The 18616-nt window shown below is 55.4% G+C and overlaps 1 protein-coding gene and 4 non-coding genes across 6 annotated transcripts; 4 read left to right on the top strand and 1 right to left on the bottom strand.

The window, feature by feature from the left end:
* Positions 1-1036: 1036 nt before the first annotated feature.
* LOC101040127 (caspase-14) lies at positions 1037-6764 on the top strand. Of its 2 annotated transcripts, XM_003928578.4 has the most exons (11): positions 1037-1119; positions 1209-1349; positions 1478-1673; positions 1758-1846; positions 2677-2787; positions 2926-3093; positions 3976-4198; positions 4520-4636; positions 5035-5109; positions 5640-5743; positions 6397-6764. In XM_003928578.4, the coding sequence occupies exons 1-11, from the start codon at positions 1045-1047 to the stop codon at positions 6508-6510; spliced, it is 1413 nt and encodes a 470-aa protein (XP_003928627.1). In that variant the 5' UTR covers positions 1037-1044; the 3' UTR covers positions 6511-6764. The 2 variants fall into 2 exon arrangements, with proteins under 2 accessions (XP_003928627.1, XP_074237801.1); XM_074381700.1 differs by having other exon boundaries at positions 1478-1846.
* Positions 6765-7363: 599 nt separating this feature from the next.
* TRNAR-CCG (transfer RNA arginine (anticodon CCG)) lies at positions 7364-7436 on the top strand. The gene has a single exon. It is a non-coding gene; the product is annotated as a tRNA-Arg (tRNA).
* A 4019-nt stretch (positions 7437-11455) lies between these two features.
* On the top strand, positions 11456-11528 carry TRNAR-CCU (transfer RNA arginine (anticodon CCU)). Its single transcript has one exon. It is a non-coding gene; the product is annotated as a tRNA-Arg (tRNA).
* A 1861-nt stretch (positions 11529-13389) lies between these two features.
* TRNAK-CUU (transfer RNA lysine (anticodon CUU)) lies at positions 13390-13462 on the bottom strand. The gene has a single exon. It is a non-coding gene; the product is annotated as a tRNA-Lys (tRNA).
* A 1507-nt stretch (positions 13463-14969) lies between these two features.
* TRNAP-UGG (transfer RNA proline (anticodon UGG)) lies at positions 14970-15041 on the top strand. The gene has a single exon. It is a non-coding gene; the product is annotated as a tRNA-Pro (tRNA).
* Positions 15042-18616: the final 3575 nt, after the last annotated feature.

Below are 18616 nucleotides of genomic sequence, written 5' to 3'. Positions count from 1 at the left end.
CCCCTGTGTTGGCCAGTGCCTGCCCTGCTCTGGAGGCACTGTCTGTGCCCCAGCAGAACAGGGAGCTGAGCAGGACTTGGGGTCTTCACCAGGCCACTCCTCTTCCACAACCAGGAAAGGAAGAAGGGTCTGGAGATGGCAGCTGCTTGGTCAGTGGTGGGACCCTCATGCCACTCATTGGGGATCTGAACCCAAGGCTGCCCCAAGCTGAGTCCCTTGGACGAGGGGCTGACAGTGGGCCTGTCCTTCCTCCCTGGCAGCCCCTGACATCCAAATTCTTCCTGCCAAGAGCTCCAGGTGGGGGCCCACCAAGAGCTGGTGGGCGCGTGGTCAGAACTGGTGATCACCCAGGCATGACCCCTCCTTCCACCCGTGCTGGTCCCTCCCGGTTCACCTGCTGGTGGCATCAGGGACCCTACCTGAGGGGAGGTGGAAGCACGTGGAGACAAGATGCTCTGGTCCCTTGGCAACAGGTGTGCAGGTGCCAGCCTTCTCTGCCCCTAGGCCTTTCTCAGCCAATCTCCCATGCATGCATCATCCTGCGATTGCTGCCATGGTCCCCATTTCCTATAAGAAGCAAGCGAGGTCTTGCTGCAGACGGGGCTAATTCCAGTTGGCGATTTTTACCTCTGGGTAGAAATACCTGGTGCTATGTGCATGAGTGTGGCAGGTGGCCGGAACAGTACAAGGACTTCTCGGTGGTGGTGGCTAACTCCAAAGGGAGACACTCGGGTGTAAGGAGATCGGATAAGCACGTGGGTCAGGAGCTAAGAATAGGATTGGGCACAGGTTCCTGGCTCAGGTGGGGGCACGTCAATGCCAGCAAGGAAGTCACCAGCAGGAGCCAGAGAATAGAGCCGTGGCTGGAGGAGCAGGGCCAGGCACCAGGGTTCCAGGGAGGGGGCAGAGTCCAGCTTAGCTCATAAGCAGAGCTGATAGCAGTTGTTAGGGGAGAGGGCAAGGGTTAGGACCCAGGGCACTGGGAGCCCAGGGCCAGGAGGCGAGCTCCGTGCTTGGTGCTTGGAGGAAGCCCCGCCTGGCGCCATGGCCTTCCTGGTAGCTGGGACCCTGCAGGTGGCCACGCAGATGGCAGATAATCGAGACAGCCTGGGGAGAAAGGTAGCAGGAGGCACTGCCTGGCCCAGCCACTGCTGCCTCCTAGCTGAGCCCCAGCCTAGCCCAGCCCAGCTCTGGCCTTACCTCCCCAGGGGAAGTACAACGTGCAGGGTCCAAGGGCAGCCCTGATGCTCAGCAGCCCTGGGGTGGCAGCCACTGCAGTCACTGCCCTGAAGGATGTGTTCCAGGCCCTGGGCTTTGAGAGCTTCGAAAGGAGGGAGGTCCCGGTCCAGGTGAGCCTTTGCCTTTCACCTCCCCTCAGGATTGGCCCCCACCCCTTCCCCACCCTCCGCTGACCCAGAATCTCCTCCCCACCCAGAACCCCCCAACTGACTCAGGCTGGTCTCACTCTTGTCCCTAGGGCTTCCTTGAGGAGCTGGCTTGGTTTCGGGAGCGGCTGGATGCCCACAGACGCCTTGTGGGGTGTGCCCTAGTGGCCTTGGTGGCCCCCAGAGGGCAGCTGTGGCAGCCACAGCAGCTAGTCTGGGAGCTGAGCAGCTGTGGGGTCCTTCAGGGCTGCCCCAAAGTCTTTCTGCTGCTCCCGAGTGGCCCTGGTGGTGAGTGGGCTGGGCAGGGACACAGAGGCTGGGCAGGGGAGCCTCAGGCCTCACTCCAGGCCAATACAGTGCTTCTCCACTCAGCCACCCTGGAGCCCGGAGCCTTCCTCAATGGCCTGAGAGAGCTCTGTAGCCGCACTCCTCACTGGTCCCTGGTGCAGCTGCTGACAGAGGTGGGGACACTGGAGGGTAGGCCCAGGGAAGCAGGCTGGGCCTGCTGTCTCCCCTGGTTCTGCGGTGCCCCCAGAGCCAGTTACAGTTAAATTCATTCACGTGTGTCCTCCCTCCCATTCATTCTACAAACCTTTATTGTCTGTGCACATGGTGTGAGTCCCCCACCCCCAACTAGGGATCCCCGCAACCCACTCAGGATCCCCCAACACTTCAGCCTCCTCCCAACTCCACGCCTTGGCCCAAGCAGTTTCCTGTGCCTGCCACACCCTCCTGCTGTCCCAGCCAGCCCACACCGTCCTCTCCAGGCTGTCAACGACACCCTTCCTTGCATCCACGCTTAGACTTCAGGCCGCCCCTTTTCACACCAGGTAGTAACTACCTGCTATGTTAGATGGCAGGACCCAGGAGACTGGGACTGGGAATGATTCAAGTCTGGTCTCCAGGGGTGAAGGTCTCACTGGGGAGTTGGGTGGCCCCTGGGCAGCCTTGGAAGTGAGGGGGTGTGGGCCCGAGCTGTCCTCTGTGGATCACCCAGAAAGGCAGTGCACACCCCGTAAGCCTTCCCAACAGGCCCTGCCCTGCCCTGCTCTAGGGAGCATCCCTACCTCTGATCCCAGGGCAGAGGTTAATGGTGTGGCCACTGTCCACTTGAGGCCATCCATGCCCAGGGAAGTCCATGACCTTGAGCCTGAACTGGAGCCTGGGTCTTGCTTGAGGCCATCCTGCCTGCCTGTCCTTTGCTGGCCTCCTTTCTGTGTTCTGGCAGGAGACCCTGAAGAAACCACAGAAGCCACGAGTCTGGCTGAGTCTTTTCTCTGCCCCATCCCAGCTCTTCCACAGGGTGGCTGAAGAGTCCACAGGGGGCACCTGCTGCCCTGTTCTTCAGAGCTCCTTGCGGGGGGCACTGTGCCTGGGAGGCGTGGAGCCCTGGAGGCCTGAGGTGAGGGGTACAGGGCAGGTGTCCAATCACATGGCCACGGTTTCTAGTGGGACAGAGGCTCAGGGAGACCCAGGTTTGGGAGGCTAAGAGCTGGAGTCCTCTCAGGCCACTTTGAATGTGTCTTAACCCTCTCTGCAGCCAGCCCCTGGTCCCAGCACTCAGTATGACCTGTCCAAGACCAAGGCTGCCCTCCTCCTGGCTGTGATCCAAGGCCGGCCTGGGGCCCAGCACGATGTGGAGGCGCTGGGGGGCCTGTGCCAGGCCCTGGGCTTTGAGACCACCGTGAGGACGAACCCTACAGCCCAGGTGAGGGGACGCCGAGAATACCGCTGGTGCTCTGAAGGAAGACCACCCCTCCCTAGGAACCTGAGGCCTCTCTCCTGAGCCTCTCTCCATCACTGGCAGGAAGTGTACCACAGGTCTAGCCTCTGCCTTCCCTGCTGCCTGCGTCAGGCCGTCACTTCCCTGCCTCTGGAAGCCTGGTCTCCAGGGTCCCTGAGGCCTCCCTCGTTGGCTTGTTCTCTGCCCTCCCCAACCGCCCTGCTCAAAGCTTAGCTCCAAGTCTTGGTTTCCCTCCCAGCAGTGCACTGTCCTCTCCTCACACCTTGACTTCCTGGTGCAGCTTCCTCACCAGGGCAGGAGGAGAACTGGCTCTAGGCAGCTGGGCCTATGTCAAGTCTTGGAGGAGGGTGTTAGAAAAGGGCTTCTGGCCGGGCACAGTGGCTCATGCCTGTAATCCCAACACTTTGGGAGGCCTAGGTGGGTGGATCACTTGAGGTTATGAGTTTGAGACCAGCCTGACCAATACGGTGAAATCCTGTCTCTACTAAAATGACAAAATCAGCTGGGCATGGTGGCAGGTGCCTGTAATCCCAGCTACTTGGGAGGCTGAGGCAGGAGAATTGCTTGAACCCAGGATGCAGAGGTTGCAGGGAGCTGAGATGGCACCACTGCACACCACACCAGCCTGACCAGCCTGGCCAGCCTGGGCAACAAAAGCAAGACTCTGTCTCAAATAAAAAAAAAAAAAAAAAAAGAGGGCCCTCCCTGGGCCTGTGAGTGTGTGAGTGGCAGGTGGTGGGAAGCCAGGTGGGCAGGGGCTGGGAAACCTTCTCAGCCCCGCAGAGGGCAGCTAGGGCTGAGGAAGGGGTGGTTTTTGCCCAGGCCTCAACATTGCTTCCATCCCAGGCTTTCCAGGAGGAGCTAGCCCAGTTCCGGGAGCAGCTGGACACCTGCGGGGGCCCTGTGAGCTGTGCCCTTGTGGCCCTGATGGCCCATGGGGGACCGCAGGGTCAGCTGCTGGGGACTGACGGGCAAGAGGTGCAGCCCCAGGCACTGATGCAGGAGCTGAGCCGCTGTCAGGTGCTGCGGGGACATCCCAAGATCTTCCTGCTGCAGGCCTGCCGTGGGGGTGAGTGGCCCGGCCTCCTCCTGGCCTCACTTTCCTCGGCCAGCCTCAGCCCCCAGGACTCACTGTCCACCTCCTCCAGGGAGTCTGGGTACCTGTCCTTCCCTGCCCTTTGTCCTGTCTACTCCTAGAGGTCAAGTCCATGACCTTGAACCCTTAACCCTCAACACTTGTCATTCAGCGCTCTGAATGTCTTCAGTCTGGCAAGCCTGCCCTGGAGCTCTGGGGTTGGGTTCTCATCTTGACCCCATGTTCCCATGAGACCCCTGAGCACCCCCAGGTATCCCCAGAGTGAGACTATCTGCCTCTCCCTGCCCTCTCCAGGAAAAAGGGATGCTGGTGTGGGGCCCACAGCTCTCCCCTGGTACCGGCGCTGGCTGCCGGCACCTCCATCTGTCCCCTCCCATGCAGATGTCCTGCAGATCTATGCCGAGGCCCAAGGTGGGTTCTGCCTTCCCTCCAGGGCCTGGGCTTGGGCAGGGCTGGTGGTGGGGACCGCCCAGAGAGCATTTCCGGGACTCTCAGCTGGGGTATGGCTGCCACCTGCATCCTGTTTGCCAAGACAACAGGAAGAAAAATAATCTTCCTAAACTGCAAGGGCCTTTGGGAAGTGGGAGCTTTTCCCCCTATTGGAGCCTGGCAAGAACCCTGGAATCGGCAAGGTCAAATAGCTTTTCTGAGGTCACAGCTGTTAAGTCGCTGGGCCGAGCTTTGAACTTCTGTCTTTCCTGCCCTGCATTCTTTCCACCTCCCTGGGCTGCCCTTAAGCCACAGATGGGGAGCCCCTGTGGGTGATGGAGTTCCAGGATGTTGATCACTGGAACTGATTCCTCTTGCAGACAGCTCCGGCAGGGGCCCCCCTTCAGGGAGCTCCCACCAGGCAGACATCCTGACGGTCTACGCAGCCACTGAGGGTAAGGAGATGGGTCATCAGGAAGCCCGTGGTTACACAGGGCCCAGCTTCCTGACCTAAGATCTGGAGTAGCCTTAGGGACAGCTAAGGGCTTAGGGTTGGGGCACAGAGATGGCAGCCCAGCTGTGGGCAGGCCATGTTCCCTGCATGCGTTATGACATGTAGTAGCAGCAGTGATGGTGAGCGCTGTGAGGCGCTGCTGTGCCAACCACTGTGTGTGCAGTCTTCCTCAAGGCTGTGAGTTCCACAAGGCCAGTGCAGATCTGCCTGCTCTGAGGCCCTGCTCAGTGCCTGGCACACAGTAGGTGCGCAGTAAATAGTAACAAATCTCTTCATAGGCTTATTCTGCAAATATCTAGCAACAACTTGTTCCAGATGCAAGAAGTCCTTGTTTGCTGCCCTGTTCTCTTGCCTAATCCCCAAGTCCTGCCTGCTTGTACCCCCGCTTCCACCAATAATAGGACCCCTGGGATTGGAAGGCAGAGGGATGGGGCCCTGGTCTGATGCTCTGGCCCTGGTCCCCTGACCTAGGCTATGTGGCCTATCGGGATGAGAAGGGCTCAGACTTTATCCAGACCCTGGTGGAAGTCCTCAGAGCCAACCCCGGGAGGGACCTTCTGGAGCTGCTGACTGAGGTATGTTGGGGAGGTTCCAGGGTGACAAGAGGTGAAGGGCTGGGTTTGCCCTTCTCACCAGCCCTGGTGTTCTGATTACTTCTGGTAAACTCCATTGGTGAAGGAGGGATCCTCTGCCCTCAACAGTACAAAATAACCAAACCCAGGATGCCCGACGCTGCATATATGCCATCGACCGTAGTTCTTAGTCCCACGTACCACAGTAGGGGGAGGAGGATGCTGGATGCCATGTGGGGCCACCTGGGCTTATGCTCAGAGCAGGGTGAACCTGCAGGGCCTATGGGAGGCTGGCTTTGTAGTGGCAAGAGAGTGAGATGTCCCTGGTTCCCATAGACAGATGTGGTTGGTTGGTTTGAATATTTCCAAGGCCTGACAGAGGGCTGAAGTCCATTAGGGTGAGGACCAGGTGAGGTACAGCTGGTCTGGCTGAGAGGGGAACTAGGGTGTGGGAGCCTGTCCTGCTGGGTCGGGACATGTCTGGCCAGAGTGGAGGAATTCACTGTTAGGCCGCTGGAGCCCTGCGAGCCTCAAAGATGTCCAGGCAGCCCTTGAAATTTTAGAGCTTACAATGCACCAAGCCAGGGGCCCTCCCTTGGGGCAGGCTAAGCCCGGAAGGGCTGGAGCCCCAGGCACAGGCTGGTTGTGGTCCTCAGGTCAACAGGCGGGTGTGTGAGCAGGATGTGCTGGGCCCCGACTGCGATGAACCCCGAAAGGCCTGCCTGGAGATCTGCAGCTCGCTCCGGCGCCGGCTCTGCCTCCAGGTCTGACAGCGCCGCGGCCACCAGGGGGCTGCTGAGACCGCCACTGTTGCCTCCCTCCACCACCCACCCCGCGGTTTCCTCATCTGAGAGCGAGGCGTGGCAGTGTGGGGGTGGGCGTGCAATAAACGTCTGCCGTGAACAGTTCCCGTTCTCAAGGAAGTGTGAAATAAGTGAGATAATGTGTGTAAAGCGCCTTCACGGCATATGGACGCAATGGTGTCCCTGGGAACCGAGCTGGGACCAATGCCCAGGTTCTGGGCCTTAGGAACCCAACATGGGCTGGGCTGGGCTGGGCTGGGCTGGGCTGGCGGTTTGGTTACGGTAGCGTCCGAGGGGAGAGGAGTCCCGGGAAAAGGCCGCATATCCTTCTCCCAGCCATGTCCCTGTACACACGCGCCCCACCTCCACCCCGCGCTGGGCGATGGAAACGCAGGAGACACGGCCTCCGCTTTCCAGGCGGCCAGAATAAAGTCTGGGGCCAAAAGCCTCTGAAACACACCTTTGCAGGTTCACCGGTGATGGAGCAAGCACAGGGGCTGGGGAAGCAGCTTGCAGCCCTTGACCCAAAGCGGCGGGAGGCACATGGGGGAAAGAGCTCCCAAACGGCGTCTCGGAGGGGCCTGTTGCTGGGCGGGTGGGATCTGGCAGGCTCGCCAGGGCTAGAACTCGCAGCCCAGGCCCGTGGCGGCAGTTTCCGCCCAACGCCCTCAGCGACCGGAAGCAGGAGCGCAGCTCGGGGCCCCGCCCACCCGGGAGCTCGGGGGGCGGGGCCTCCCTCACTCTAAGCATGCGCGCTGAAACGCACAACATAGGCGCTGGAAAAGCTTTATGGGAAAAGCTTTGCGAGTGACACCCGCGGGGCCGCGTGGCCTAATGGATAAGGCGTCTGATTCCGGATCAGAAGATTGAGGGTTCGAGTCCCTTCGTGGTCGTTGCCAACTCAAGTTTTTCTTCTCGTTGCACGAAACTAATTTCTTCTCCTTGTACTGCACCCTGGACACTCAAAATAAGTGACCCAGCCGAATCCTCGAATGTCGCCTACGCTTGCAATCGCGCAACTCAGGACCTAGGGCTAGAATAGCAGCAATGGCGACCCCAAGACCGCTGGCGGGTCCCTGGTGGACTGCGGAGCCTGAAGCCAGAGACCGCGAGTACTGGGACCCACTAGGGAATTGACTTCACAAATTAAGGAAACCGTGACAGATGCGGGGTTGGAATTGCTTGCGGTGAGGAGTTGCCCCAAAGGGGTCAAAGAACATGTGTAGTTTTTGTTTTTTGTTTTTGTTTTGAGGCGGAATTTTGCTCTTGTTGCCCAGGTTGGAGTGCAATGGCGCGATCTCGGCTTACCGCAAGCTCTACCTTCCGGGTTTAAGCGATTCTCCTGCCTCAGCCTCCCGAGTAGCTGGGTTATAGGCATGCACTACCACGACCGGCTAATTTTAGGAGCGATAGGGTTTCTCCATGTTGGTGAGGCTGGTCTCGAACTCGCGACCTCAGGTAATCTGCCTGCCTCGGCCTCCCAAAGTGCTGGGATTACAGGCGTGAGCCACGGTGCCCGGCGACAACTGTAGTTTAATTGATTATTGCCGTAGTTATCTCATGAACCATGGAGGACGAACGCGGAATTGAAGACAAAAACAAAAGGTTCTATTTAAAAGAAGGGGTCAGGGGCTCTTTGCTTCTAGTGAGCAAACGCCCTGAGCTTTTACAGCCCTTCGTATTTATGAAGCAAAGAGAATAGGGAGGAGGGGGTGATGTCTTACAGCTACTTGATTTATCACAGGTACTGCTTTCCTTGTTCAACAGGTTCCACGTGTTCAGGTAGATAACCTCAAGGAGCACAGGACCTTGGACATGACTGCCCTCAACGTTCCTTCTGGCGACAGACGCAGTTTGTCAGTTTGCGGACATCCTGCTTTCTTGAGGACAATTTGGGTTTGCTCATATAGCCTCCAGGGGTATAGTGAGTTGGTCACGCCCCACATTACAACTGGCGGCTCCAGCAGATTATTGTGGTGAAAAACTTTGTAACCTCTATCAACCGATCATAGGATAACAAAGTAAAAAAGAAAAAAAATACATAGAGGCCGGGCGCGGTGGCTCAAGCCTGTAATCCCAGCACTTTGGGAGGCCGAGGCGGGTGGATCACGAGGTCAAGAAATCGAGACCATCCTGGCCAACATGGTGAAACCCTGTCTCTACTAAAAATACAAAAACATTAGCTGGGCGTGGTGGCGCGCGCCTGTAATCCCAGCTACTCAGGAGGATGAGGCAGGAGAATTGCCTGAACCCAGGAGGCGGAGGTTGAGGTGAGCCGAGATCGCGCCATTGTACTCCAGCCTGGGTAACAAGAGCGAAACTCCGTCTCAAAAAAAAAAAAAAAAGAAAAAAGAAAAAAAAAAAAATATATATATATATATGTATAATATAGTGGTGGTGATTACACAATATTGTGAATGTGATTAATGCCACTGAATCGCACACTAGAAAATGGTAAAAATGGCAAATATTTTTGGTATATATTTATTTATTTATTTATTTATTTTTTGAGACGGAGTTTCGCTCTTGTTACCCAGGCTGGAGTGTAATGGCGCGATCTCGGCTCACCGCAACCTCCGCCTCCTGGGCTCAGGCAATTCTCCTGCCTCAGCCTCCTGAGTAGCTGGGATTACAGGCACGCGCCACCATGCCCAGCTAATTTTTTGTATTTTTAGTAGAGACGGGGTTTCACCATGTTGACCAGGATGGTCTCGATCTCTTGACCTCGTGATCCACCCGCCTCGGCCTCCCAAAGTGCTGGGATTACAGGCTTGAGCCACCGCGCCCGGCCCTGGTATATATTTATATATAAAACTGTGCATATGTATCTATGTGCATGTATATATACACATACATACATACGTAGGTGTATACATATATACATACACATGTTTACACACACACACATACATATTATATACACAATTTTAAAATACAAAAAAAGAACACCTAGGCCGGTCGCGGTGGCTCACGCTTGTTAATTCCAGCACTTTGAGAGGCTGAGGGCGGGTGGATCACTTGAGGTCAGGAGTTCAAGGCAAGCCTGGCCAATATGGTGAAACCTGGTCTCTACTAAAAACAGAAAAAAATTAGCGGGCGTGTTGGCAGACACTTGCAGTCCCAGCTACTCCGGAAGCTGAGGTAGGAGAATCACTTGAACTCGGGAGGCGGAGGTTGCAGTGAGTGGAGATCGCGCCACTGCACTCCAGCCTGGGTAACAAAGCGAGACTCCGTCTCAAAACAAAACAAAAAACACCTATTAGTTTATTTAGATTTCTTGCAATGAGAGAGTGCCTTTAAAATGACCACTGTAAAAGTGTATTTAACATTTTCTTATTCTTTTCTTTTCTTTTTTTTTTTTTTGAGACAGAGCCTTGCTCTGTCGCCAGTCCCAGCCTTTAAAATTTTCAGTACAGGCGGAGTGCGGTGGCTCACCGAGGCGGGCAGATCACGAGGTCAGAAGATCGAGACCATTGTGGCCAACATGGTGAAAGCCCGTCTCTACCAAAATACAAAAAAATTAGCCTGGGTGGTGGCGCGCGCCTGTAATTCCAGCTACGCCGGAGGCTGAGGTAGGGGAATCGCTTGAACCCGGGAGGCGGACGTCGCAGTGAGCCGCCATTGCACTCCAGCCTGGCCAACAGAGTGAGACTCCGTCTCAAAATAAAATAAAATACATATAAAATTTTCAATGCAGGCCGGGCGCGGTGGCTCACGCCTGTAATCCCAGCACTTTGGGAGGCCGAGGCGGGTGGATCACGAGGTCAAGAGATCGAGACCATCCTGGTCAACATGGTGAAACCCCGTCTCTACTAAAAATACAAAAAATTAGCTGGGCATGGTGGCGCGTGCCTGTAATCCCAGCTACTCAGGAGGCTGAGGCAGGAGAATTTCGTGAACCCAGGAGGCGGAGGTTGCGGTGAGCCCAAATCGCACCATTGCACTCCAGCCCGGGTAACAAGAACGAAACTTCGTCTCAAAAAAAAAAAAAAAAAAAAAAAAAAAAATGTCTACCAGCGGAACCCGAGTTTAGTCCGGGTGCCAGGCAGCGCCGCGTGGGATGTCCTTCCACAGGGTGAAGGCTGCGAAAAGTCACAGCTGCAGGTATGTCCTCCGATCGGCGGACGCTGGTGACTCGGGTCATGCAGGGTGTCACTTTCTCCTTTAACTTTTTTTTGATGCTCCAGTGGTTTACGAAGTCTCGAACTCCTGGCCCCGGGCGTTTACTAGGTATTGAGCAAAAGCGTTTACTAGATATTATGTGTGTGTACTTAATTAAAATACAGATTTTTTTTTTAAAAAAAGGAAAACAACACACATGTTGGGGCAGGAAAGTAAACACGCAACGTGGCGATCCTGAGATTAACATGGAGCCAGCTGGGGATGCAGAGGGCGGGTTTTGGAGAGTCATTATTAAGAGGCCTCCGACCACACAGCGGCACCCATTGTCTAAGAGACAAAGCCGCGAGGAGGACCAAGACCAACACTTCCCCAGGCGGCGGGCTCGGGATGAGGAGTCAGTTGCTGAGCGGGCATTGCGTGCCCCTTCCCAAACGCTCCATCGCAAAAGCGTCTTTCGCTACTAATTACCCCTGGACTTGGGTTCTCCCCTGAATGGAGGCTAAGGCTCCCCGAGGGACTTGATCCGGACACCTCTCACTCTCTAAGCAAAGATCATACCCCTAGACCAAAAGGCCGAGCCAAAAGCTGACTTTGGTGTCTTTCAGCTCCCTCTGCACGTACGCGGTCTCTCTGGGGTCCTGAGAATGCTCAGGAGCAGACAAAATCTGAACCCGAGCTTGGATTCCCGTGGAGAGGCGGGGGAGAACCAGGATGGGGCTGGTAGGCTGTGCGGGAACCACAGCTGGGCGATGGAGACTGGTCTAAGACATGCAGCTTCCTCTCGTTGTCTGCCCCGGTGGCCTAATGGATAAGGCATTGGCCTCCTAAGCCAGGGATTGTGGGTTCGAGTCCCACCCGGGGTAAAAAGAGCTGAATTTTAGGTTCTTTACCGGGGAGGAGAAAAACGAAGTTGTTATTGCCCGGTGGAGGTGAGGAGCTGTGGCAGGGTTCCCCGACAAACTCTGCATTAGAAATCTTGCATTTGGTTTCAAATAAGAGAAAGGCAGATTACAGAAAAAAGTAGCTGAATCTTTAGCAGGATTTTAAGACTCATCCATTTTGATAAAGAGGAATGATTGCTAATTCTATTACGGTTATATGTTTTCTTAAAGTCTTTATTATAAACATTTATGAATTAAATTACAGGGACAACTGGTTTGTTTTAAAATCATAAGCTGGATGGAAGTATAGATGAAACTGCTTATCCATAAGTAGATAATGGTATGATGGGGGACATAAGGGGACATTGTACTATTTTCTCTGTTTTAATACATGTTTGAAATGGTCCATAGTATTTTTTTTTTTTTTTTCTTTTTATTGAGACGGCGTTTTGCTCTTGTTGCCCAGGCTGGAGTGCAGTGGCAAGATCTTGGCTCACCGCAACCTTCACCTCCTGGGTTCAGTTGATTATCCTGCTTCAGCCTCCCAAGTAGCTGGGATTACAGGTATGTGCCACCACACCCAGCTAATTTTGTATTTTTAGTAGAGATGGGGTTTCTCTATGTTGGCCAGGCTGGTCTTGAACTCCTGACCTCAGGTGATCTGCCTACCTCAGCCTCCCAAAGTGCTGGGATTACAGGTGTGAGCAACCACGCCCGGCTAGTATTCTTTTTTTTTTTAATTCATGAAATATATGACGCCATCTTCAAGGTAAAAATTTGCCAAACTACAAGACATGGTGTAAAGTAAAATCAGAAGCCACCCTGATGGGAACCACCGCTAGAATTTGGTCATATATTTGTATAAAAATAGTTGGATTTTGCCTTTAAAACCCATGATTGGGACTCTTCTGTTATTCCAGCTCTGACCTGGCTTCTCCAACTTCCCCAAACATCCTGGACCCCATCATCCCCACTGAAATCAGGGACCTCACCTCAGTGGTATTACCTTCCACCATCATATGCCACCTGCAGAGAATGGTCACCATAGACCTACTCAAGGAAGCTGATGGTTCTGTGATGGATTTTTTCAGGAGGTCTTGTGAAAGGGAGTGTCCTGGCTGGGCACGGTGGCTCATGCCTGCAATCCCAGCAATTTGGGAGACCGAGGCAGGCAGATCATGAGGTCAGGAGTTGGAGACCAGCCTGGCACCATCTCTACTAAAAATACAAAAATTATTTTATTATTGTGAAGCACAGTCTCATTGTGTTGTCCAGGCTGTAGTGCACTGGCACGATCTCGGCTCACTGTAACCTCTGCCTTCCAAGTTCAAGCTATTGTCCTGCCTCAGTCTCTGGAGCAGGCGTCCCCAAACTTTTTTACACAGTGGGCCAGTTCACTGTCCCTCAGACCGTTGCAGGGCCGCCACATACTGTGCTCCTCTCACTGACCACCAATGAAAGAGATGCCCCTTCCTCAAGTGCGGCGGGGGGCCGGATAAATGGCCTCAGGGGGCCGCAGTTTGGGAATGCCTGCTCTGGAGTAACTGGCGGTCATGCCCCACCAGGCCTAGCTTAATTTTCTATTTCTTTAAGAGCTGAGGCCTCATTATGTTGCCCAGGCTGGTCTCAAACTCCCGGAGTCAAAGTGTGGGGATTACAGGTACCAGCCACCGGCTCGTCCTATTTTTTGTGAAACAAAACCACAGCGGTCCCGATGAATCCTGAGGCCAGCTCGTTGGGGGAGGCTGTTGTGTTGCCCTGCCCCAACGACGATTACCCTCACATTTTCACTTTTTCTTGACTATCCTCTAAGTTGCAAGACTAATTGTTCTGACAAAACTTACGCCCAACGTGGGGCTCGAACCCACGACCCTGAGATTAAGAGTCTCATGCTCTACCGACTGAGCTAGCCGGGCGGTCATGACAGCACGGTCTCTCATAGGTGTATTGGAGCTTTCCAGAACTTCCGTGTACTGCATAAAATCGGTGAGACTGAGTTCTGGATCCGAGCCGCGCTGCATCCTGAGCGCTAGAGCACTGAGCTTGGACGCGAACCAAAGACGCTGCCGGGCCCATCAAGTCCGCTGTCCCTCGCGGACGTGTCCCCCCCCATCGGTTGTCCCTCGCGGGCGTCTGCTGTCTGCGGTTTCTCGCGGTGTGTGTGTCCTGTGGACGGTCCCTCGTGGGTGTGTGCGGCCCCTGCAGCTCCCGGGAGCGGGAACGTCGGGGACAAGCGCTGAAGGGCTGAAGGAAGCTAGAAATGGCCAGGGGGGCCGGGCGCGGTGGCTCACGCCTGTAATCCCAGCACTTTGGAAGGCCAAGGCGGGTGGATCACGAGGTCAAGAGATCGAGACCATCCTGGTCAACATGGTGAAACCCCGTCTCTACTAAAAATACAAAAATCAGCTGGGCATGGTGGTGCGTGCCTGTAATCCCAGCTACTCAGGAGGCTGAGGCAGGAGAATTGCCTGAACCCAGGAGGCGGAGGTTGCGGTGAGACGAGATCGCGCCATTGCACTCCAGCCTGGGTAACAAGAGCGAAGCTCCGTCTCAAAAAAAAAAAAAAAAAAAAAAAAAAGGAAGAAGAAGAAACGGCCAGGGGGAAACTCGGCGTGACCCTCGCTTAGGGTTGTGAGAAGTTCTGGGGTCAAATCACGGAGGTCCCCTCATTTTCAAACCCTCATCCCTGTTGAGGGCGGGCAGCAAGGCCTCACCACAGGGACAAGACCAGAAGACCTTTCTCCTCTTTAGGCTCCCAGTAAAATGCTGGGTCCCTTGCCAGTGGAAAAGGGAAGAAAAGTTTGGAGCGTTCGTAGAGCCGCCTATTTGGGAAGAAATGAACTCTGACCCCAACTCTGGCCCCCGTAACGGAGGTCCCAGGGCTGCGAGGGTCGCCTGGGCATAGCTCAGGCCTAGCGGGGGCTCGGCTGAGGACAGGGGCCCGGGGTCTGTGTGGCACAGGGGATCCCTTCCTAGGATGTCCCGGCTGGGGCTGAGCTTGAGACACCGCTGCCTCACGCAGGCCACCCAGACCCCCTCTCCGCGGGCTGCAGCCCCTGGGCACTGGCCCTTCTCTGGGTGCTGGGGTCACCTGGAGCCGCTGGGAGCCGGGCAGCCCTCGGGGGAGGCGCCGCCGCGGTGCTCGGGGTGCGGGGTCCGCCTCTGTGTGCCTGAGGGCGGGGGTCTTGCGGGGACTCCTCCAGGGGCTGGTCCACGCGGCGCTGCACCTCCCACCGGCTTCCTGGGATCGAAACCGAAACCTGCCCCTGCGCAACCCTCCCCGCTGGGCTCGAAGTTGGGCTGTGGCCCGGACCGGGTGTGGACCGGGTGGTGGTGGACTGAAGGCGGGGCTGTGTGGGGGTGGAGGGTGGAGCCACGGGTAGGAACATCCAGAGAGAGACGTCAGAAGCCTGTCGTCGTGCTGGCTCGTTGGTCTAGGGGTATGATTCTCGCTTTGGGTGCGAGAGGTCCCGGGTTCAAATCCCGGACGAGCCCGTTTCCATCCGCCCGCCCCCCCCCCCCCCAAATTTTTTCATGGTGAAGAGGCGCCAGGGCCGATTCGACTTGCCGCCTCCGTCCTACCTGCAGCCCCTCGCCTTGCCCAGCTTCAGGCAGGACCTGCCTGAGCCTCCTGACTGGAGACTTCCACCTCTGAGTTCTGGGTGCACCCGAGGCCAGGCGCTGGACCAGTGAATCCCAGACCCGGGACCGGAAAGGAGGGCCACCCCCTCCCCCGCCTTGTCTGCTTCTGTGGACATGGCCCTAGATCCCGAGTGACCGTGGAATTTGGTCTGGGTGTGTGGTTTTCCTTTGAGTGGGAAGATTCTAAGTTTAAATTTTGGACAAGCCCAGGGTTCTGAACCCTTCCTTTTGTTTTCTTCTTCCCTTTTTTTTCCCCTTCCTTCCTTCTTTCTTTCTTTCCTTCCCAGGCTAGAGTGCAGTGGTGCAATCTCGGCTCACAGCAACCTCGACCTGCCAAACTCAATGATCTTCCCACACCTTCACCACCCAAGTAGCTGAGACTACAGGTGCCCCATGCCAGGCTAATTTTTTTTGTGTGTGTGTGTGTGATATATAGATATAATTTATTTTTTTTATTTTTTTTTATTTTTTTATTTTTTTTTGAGAAGGAGTTTCGCTCTTGTTACCCAGGCTGGAGTGCAATGGCGCGATCTCGGCTCACCGCAACCTCCGTCTCCTGGGTTCAAGCAGTTCTCCTGCCTCAGCCTCCTGAGTAGCTGGGATTACAGGCATGCACCACCATGCCCAGCTAATTTTTTGTAATTTTAGTAGAGACGGGGTTTCATCATGTTGACCAGGATGGTCTCGATCTCTTGACCTTGTGATCCACCCGCCTCGGCCTCCCAAAGTGCTGGGATTACAGGCTTGAGCCACCGCGCCCGGCCAAGATATAATTTTCTTAGAGACGGAAGTCTCACTGCGATCTTGAGATTAGTCTCCAGCCTGGACTCAAGCAATCTTCCTGCCTCAGCCTCCAATCCCAAAGTGCTGTGATACAGGCCAGAACCACCATGCCCAGCTGGCTCCTTTTTCTTCCTGAGAGGCTGCCAGAGGTGCCTTTCACAACCAAGGGGAGTGGAAACTGAGACTGCAGATGGCAAGGTGTGTACCCTCGTGTTGGGGCAATGAAGGGCATGAGGTCACCATGATAGAAGGGGAGGCGGCCAGCGTGTGAGCTCTGGTTTGGTTGGTTTACATTTGAAATGCGCGCCCTCTAGGAAACGGTTTAACCCTGGGAAGAGCAGTCCCGCCAGGGTCAACAAGGTACCAGATGTCAAAGCACCCAAATACAGAAAAGAAAAGACACGATGAAAATAGGCAGGGGCTTAGGGCTTCGGCGGAAACTTTGGGGACTCCCAAGCTCGGAAGAGCTACCTGATCCTGATGCGAACCCAGATTCATACCCACCTGGGATTACTGTCCCCACCAGGGTGGGGCCGAGAAGCAGAGCCTGAGCTCCAGGGCGTGGAAGAGTCCAGACCAGCAGGCCTTGTCTCTGCCCCAAAGGGACCTTAGTTTCTCTTCTTAAGCCCAGGGACATATGCGCTGGGGACCCCTTTCATGTCTCCCGATTCTCAAACCCATAATTGGAGCTGTCTTGCACAGAACCCCAGGGGCCACTAGGTTGCCTGATGAGGCCTCTCCTGATCCTGAGGGCGGACAAGCAGGTTCCCCAGCAGGCGTGTTTTTCTCTAGGGGCCAGAACATTTTAAGGCCCCTGTTCTTTAAAGGGAAACCACGATGGCCTCCACCAGCTGGACAGTTCCTCTCCAAAGTCCCCTTGGGAGCCAGGGGCGTCCCTCTTCAGGCCTGCCCTAACTCCCTCCCCACTTCCACACCCAGGCCACTCCCTTCTACACCGTGCCCTCAGCCCAGGACCTGATGATGCTGGGGCTCAGCCTCCATTTGTCCAATGAACAGAAAGCAGATAATTGAGGGTGAAACCCACACTGTGGGAAAAGGTCCCTAAAAAGGAGGTCTTACCTGTCTTCTGGATCAAATCCCGGAGGAACCAGTTTGCTTTTGTCATTTTAGGGCATGGATGGAGCCCCCAGCAGAGCTGCATGGGGTCTGCACTTGTGAGTTTGGATCAGAGACAGCTTCAGTGTGTGGCAAACACAAATGCCAGCTGGAACTGAACGGCCAGATCGGCCTGGGCACTGAGGCCGGGTTTCCCCCATCCTGTGGCTTAAGCTCACTCATTTGAAGGGGATGCTTGGACTCCGGGAGGTAGGTGTCTGCACCCAAGCTGGAACCGCTGGGGCGTGAGAAAGGGTGTGAAATTCGGGAGGGCCCCTAATTCTGCAGGGGGTCCAAGGCCGAGAAGCCTTTGAGACCGAGGCTCCAGGTCCTGAGGTCGCCGCGGTGCGTCCTTCCCGTACGTGGCGTGGCAGGGAAGGGGTGCGATTCGAGGAGACCGCGACGCCTCTGAGGAGTCCATGTCCGGCTCCTCGCCCTCTGCCCGAGGACAAAGGAGGTCCTAGGGAGCTTCGCCTAGCCGACGGTCTCAGTTCTGCAAGGGCGGCGGGGAAAGCTGGACGCCCCGAAACCCGAGCTGGGTTTCCTACTTGGAGTCGTGAAGTGAAGCAATACCGAAGCTCGCCGTTCCCTTCCTCCCCATGAGGACCAGAATCCAGCCCGGGAAAAGCATCAGAAAAGGCGGACAATTTGTGACCAAAGAAACTAGGACTGATCCAGACCAGAGAGGGCGGAGCTGCGTTGGGCTCATTAAGGGCGACAAAGTCCATGACCCCCAGTGTGGCTCGTTGGTCTAAGGATATGATTTTCGCTTAGGGTGCGAGAGGTTCCGGGTTAAAATCCCAGAGGAGCCCATACTTTGGCTGAGGCAGGAGAATTACTTGAACCCGGGGGGCGGAGATTGCAGTGAGCTGAGATCGGAGATCCTGCCACTGCACTCCAGCCTGGCGGCTCAAAATAAATAAATAAATAAATAAATAAATAAGAATTAGTGTTTGTGCCTGTTGTGTTATTCCTGGGGCACGTGGGTCTCAGGATACAGGCTGTTTAACCAGGGGATTTGGTCGGGGGCCAGTCAGCACGGATCTGCCCCGAGTGACTGGAGTGGTGGTTTCATCCCGGGGTGAGTGAGGCTTGTGACCTGGAGCTCCCAGACAAAACCTTCTCTCTCAAGGGAGCAAGTCCCGCAGAAATTGAGCTTTTAGAACTTCGGACGGGCTCTCCCGCAGATGCAAGGCTAATAGCAGTGTCTCACTCCGTTGACTAAACTAAGGAAAACTGTGGGTGACTTTGTCTGGTAGCTGGGTTCAAGTTCCTGATAGGACTTATTCTAAAGTTGCCTTGGTCAGAGAGAAATGAAACGGGACTGGTATCCACTGTAGAGAGAGTTTTGGCTGGCTGGCACAGGCCGGGCTGCACAGGTGGCAGGGGCGTGGTTGTCAAATAATCAAAATGATCAGGCACTTCAGGTCCCCCGGAGAGTGGCCGCAGAGTATAACTCGATCAAGACAGTTGCAAGTGGACAAAAAAAAAAAAAAAAAAGAGAGAGAGAGAGAGGCCACAGAGGTGGC

This window comes from Saimiri boliviensis, chromosome 12 (assembly GCF_048565385.1).
Source record: "Saimiri boliviensis isolate mSaiBol1 chromosome 12, mSaiBol1.pri, whole genome shotgun sequence".
Classification (NCBI taxonomy): Eukaryota; Metazoa; Chordata; class Mammalia; order Primates; family Cebidae; genus Saimiri; species Saimiri boliviensis.
The sequence above is the reverse complement of the archived record's forward strand: the minus strand, read 5'-3'. Positions and strand labels throughout refer to the sequence as shown.

Excerpts from the sequence above, each read along its gene's own strand:
- LOC101040127 (XM_074381700.1), top strand. The coding sequence starts at position 1,045 with ATGGCCTTCCTGGTAGCTGGGACCCTGCAGGTGGCCACGCAGATGGCA. Across the intron at positions 1,350-1,477 it reads GGAGGGAGGTCCCGGTCCAG|GGCTTCCTTGAGGAGCTGGC; the intron begins GTGAGCCTTTGC and ends TCTTGTCCCTAG. Across the intron at positions 1,847-2,676 it reads TGGTGCAGCTGCTGACAGAG|CTCTTCCACAGGGTGGCTGA; the intron begins GTGGGGACACTG and ends GCCCCATCCCAG.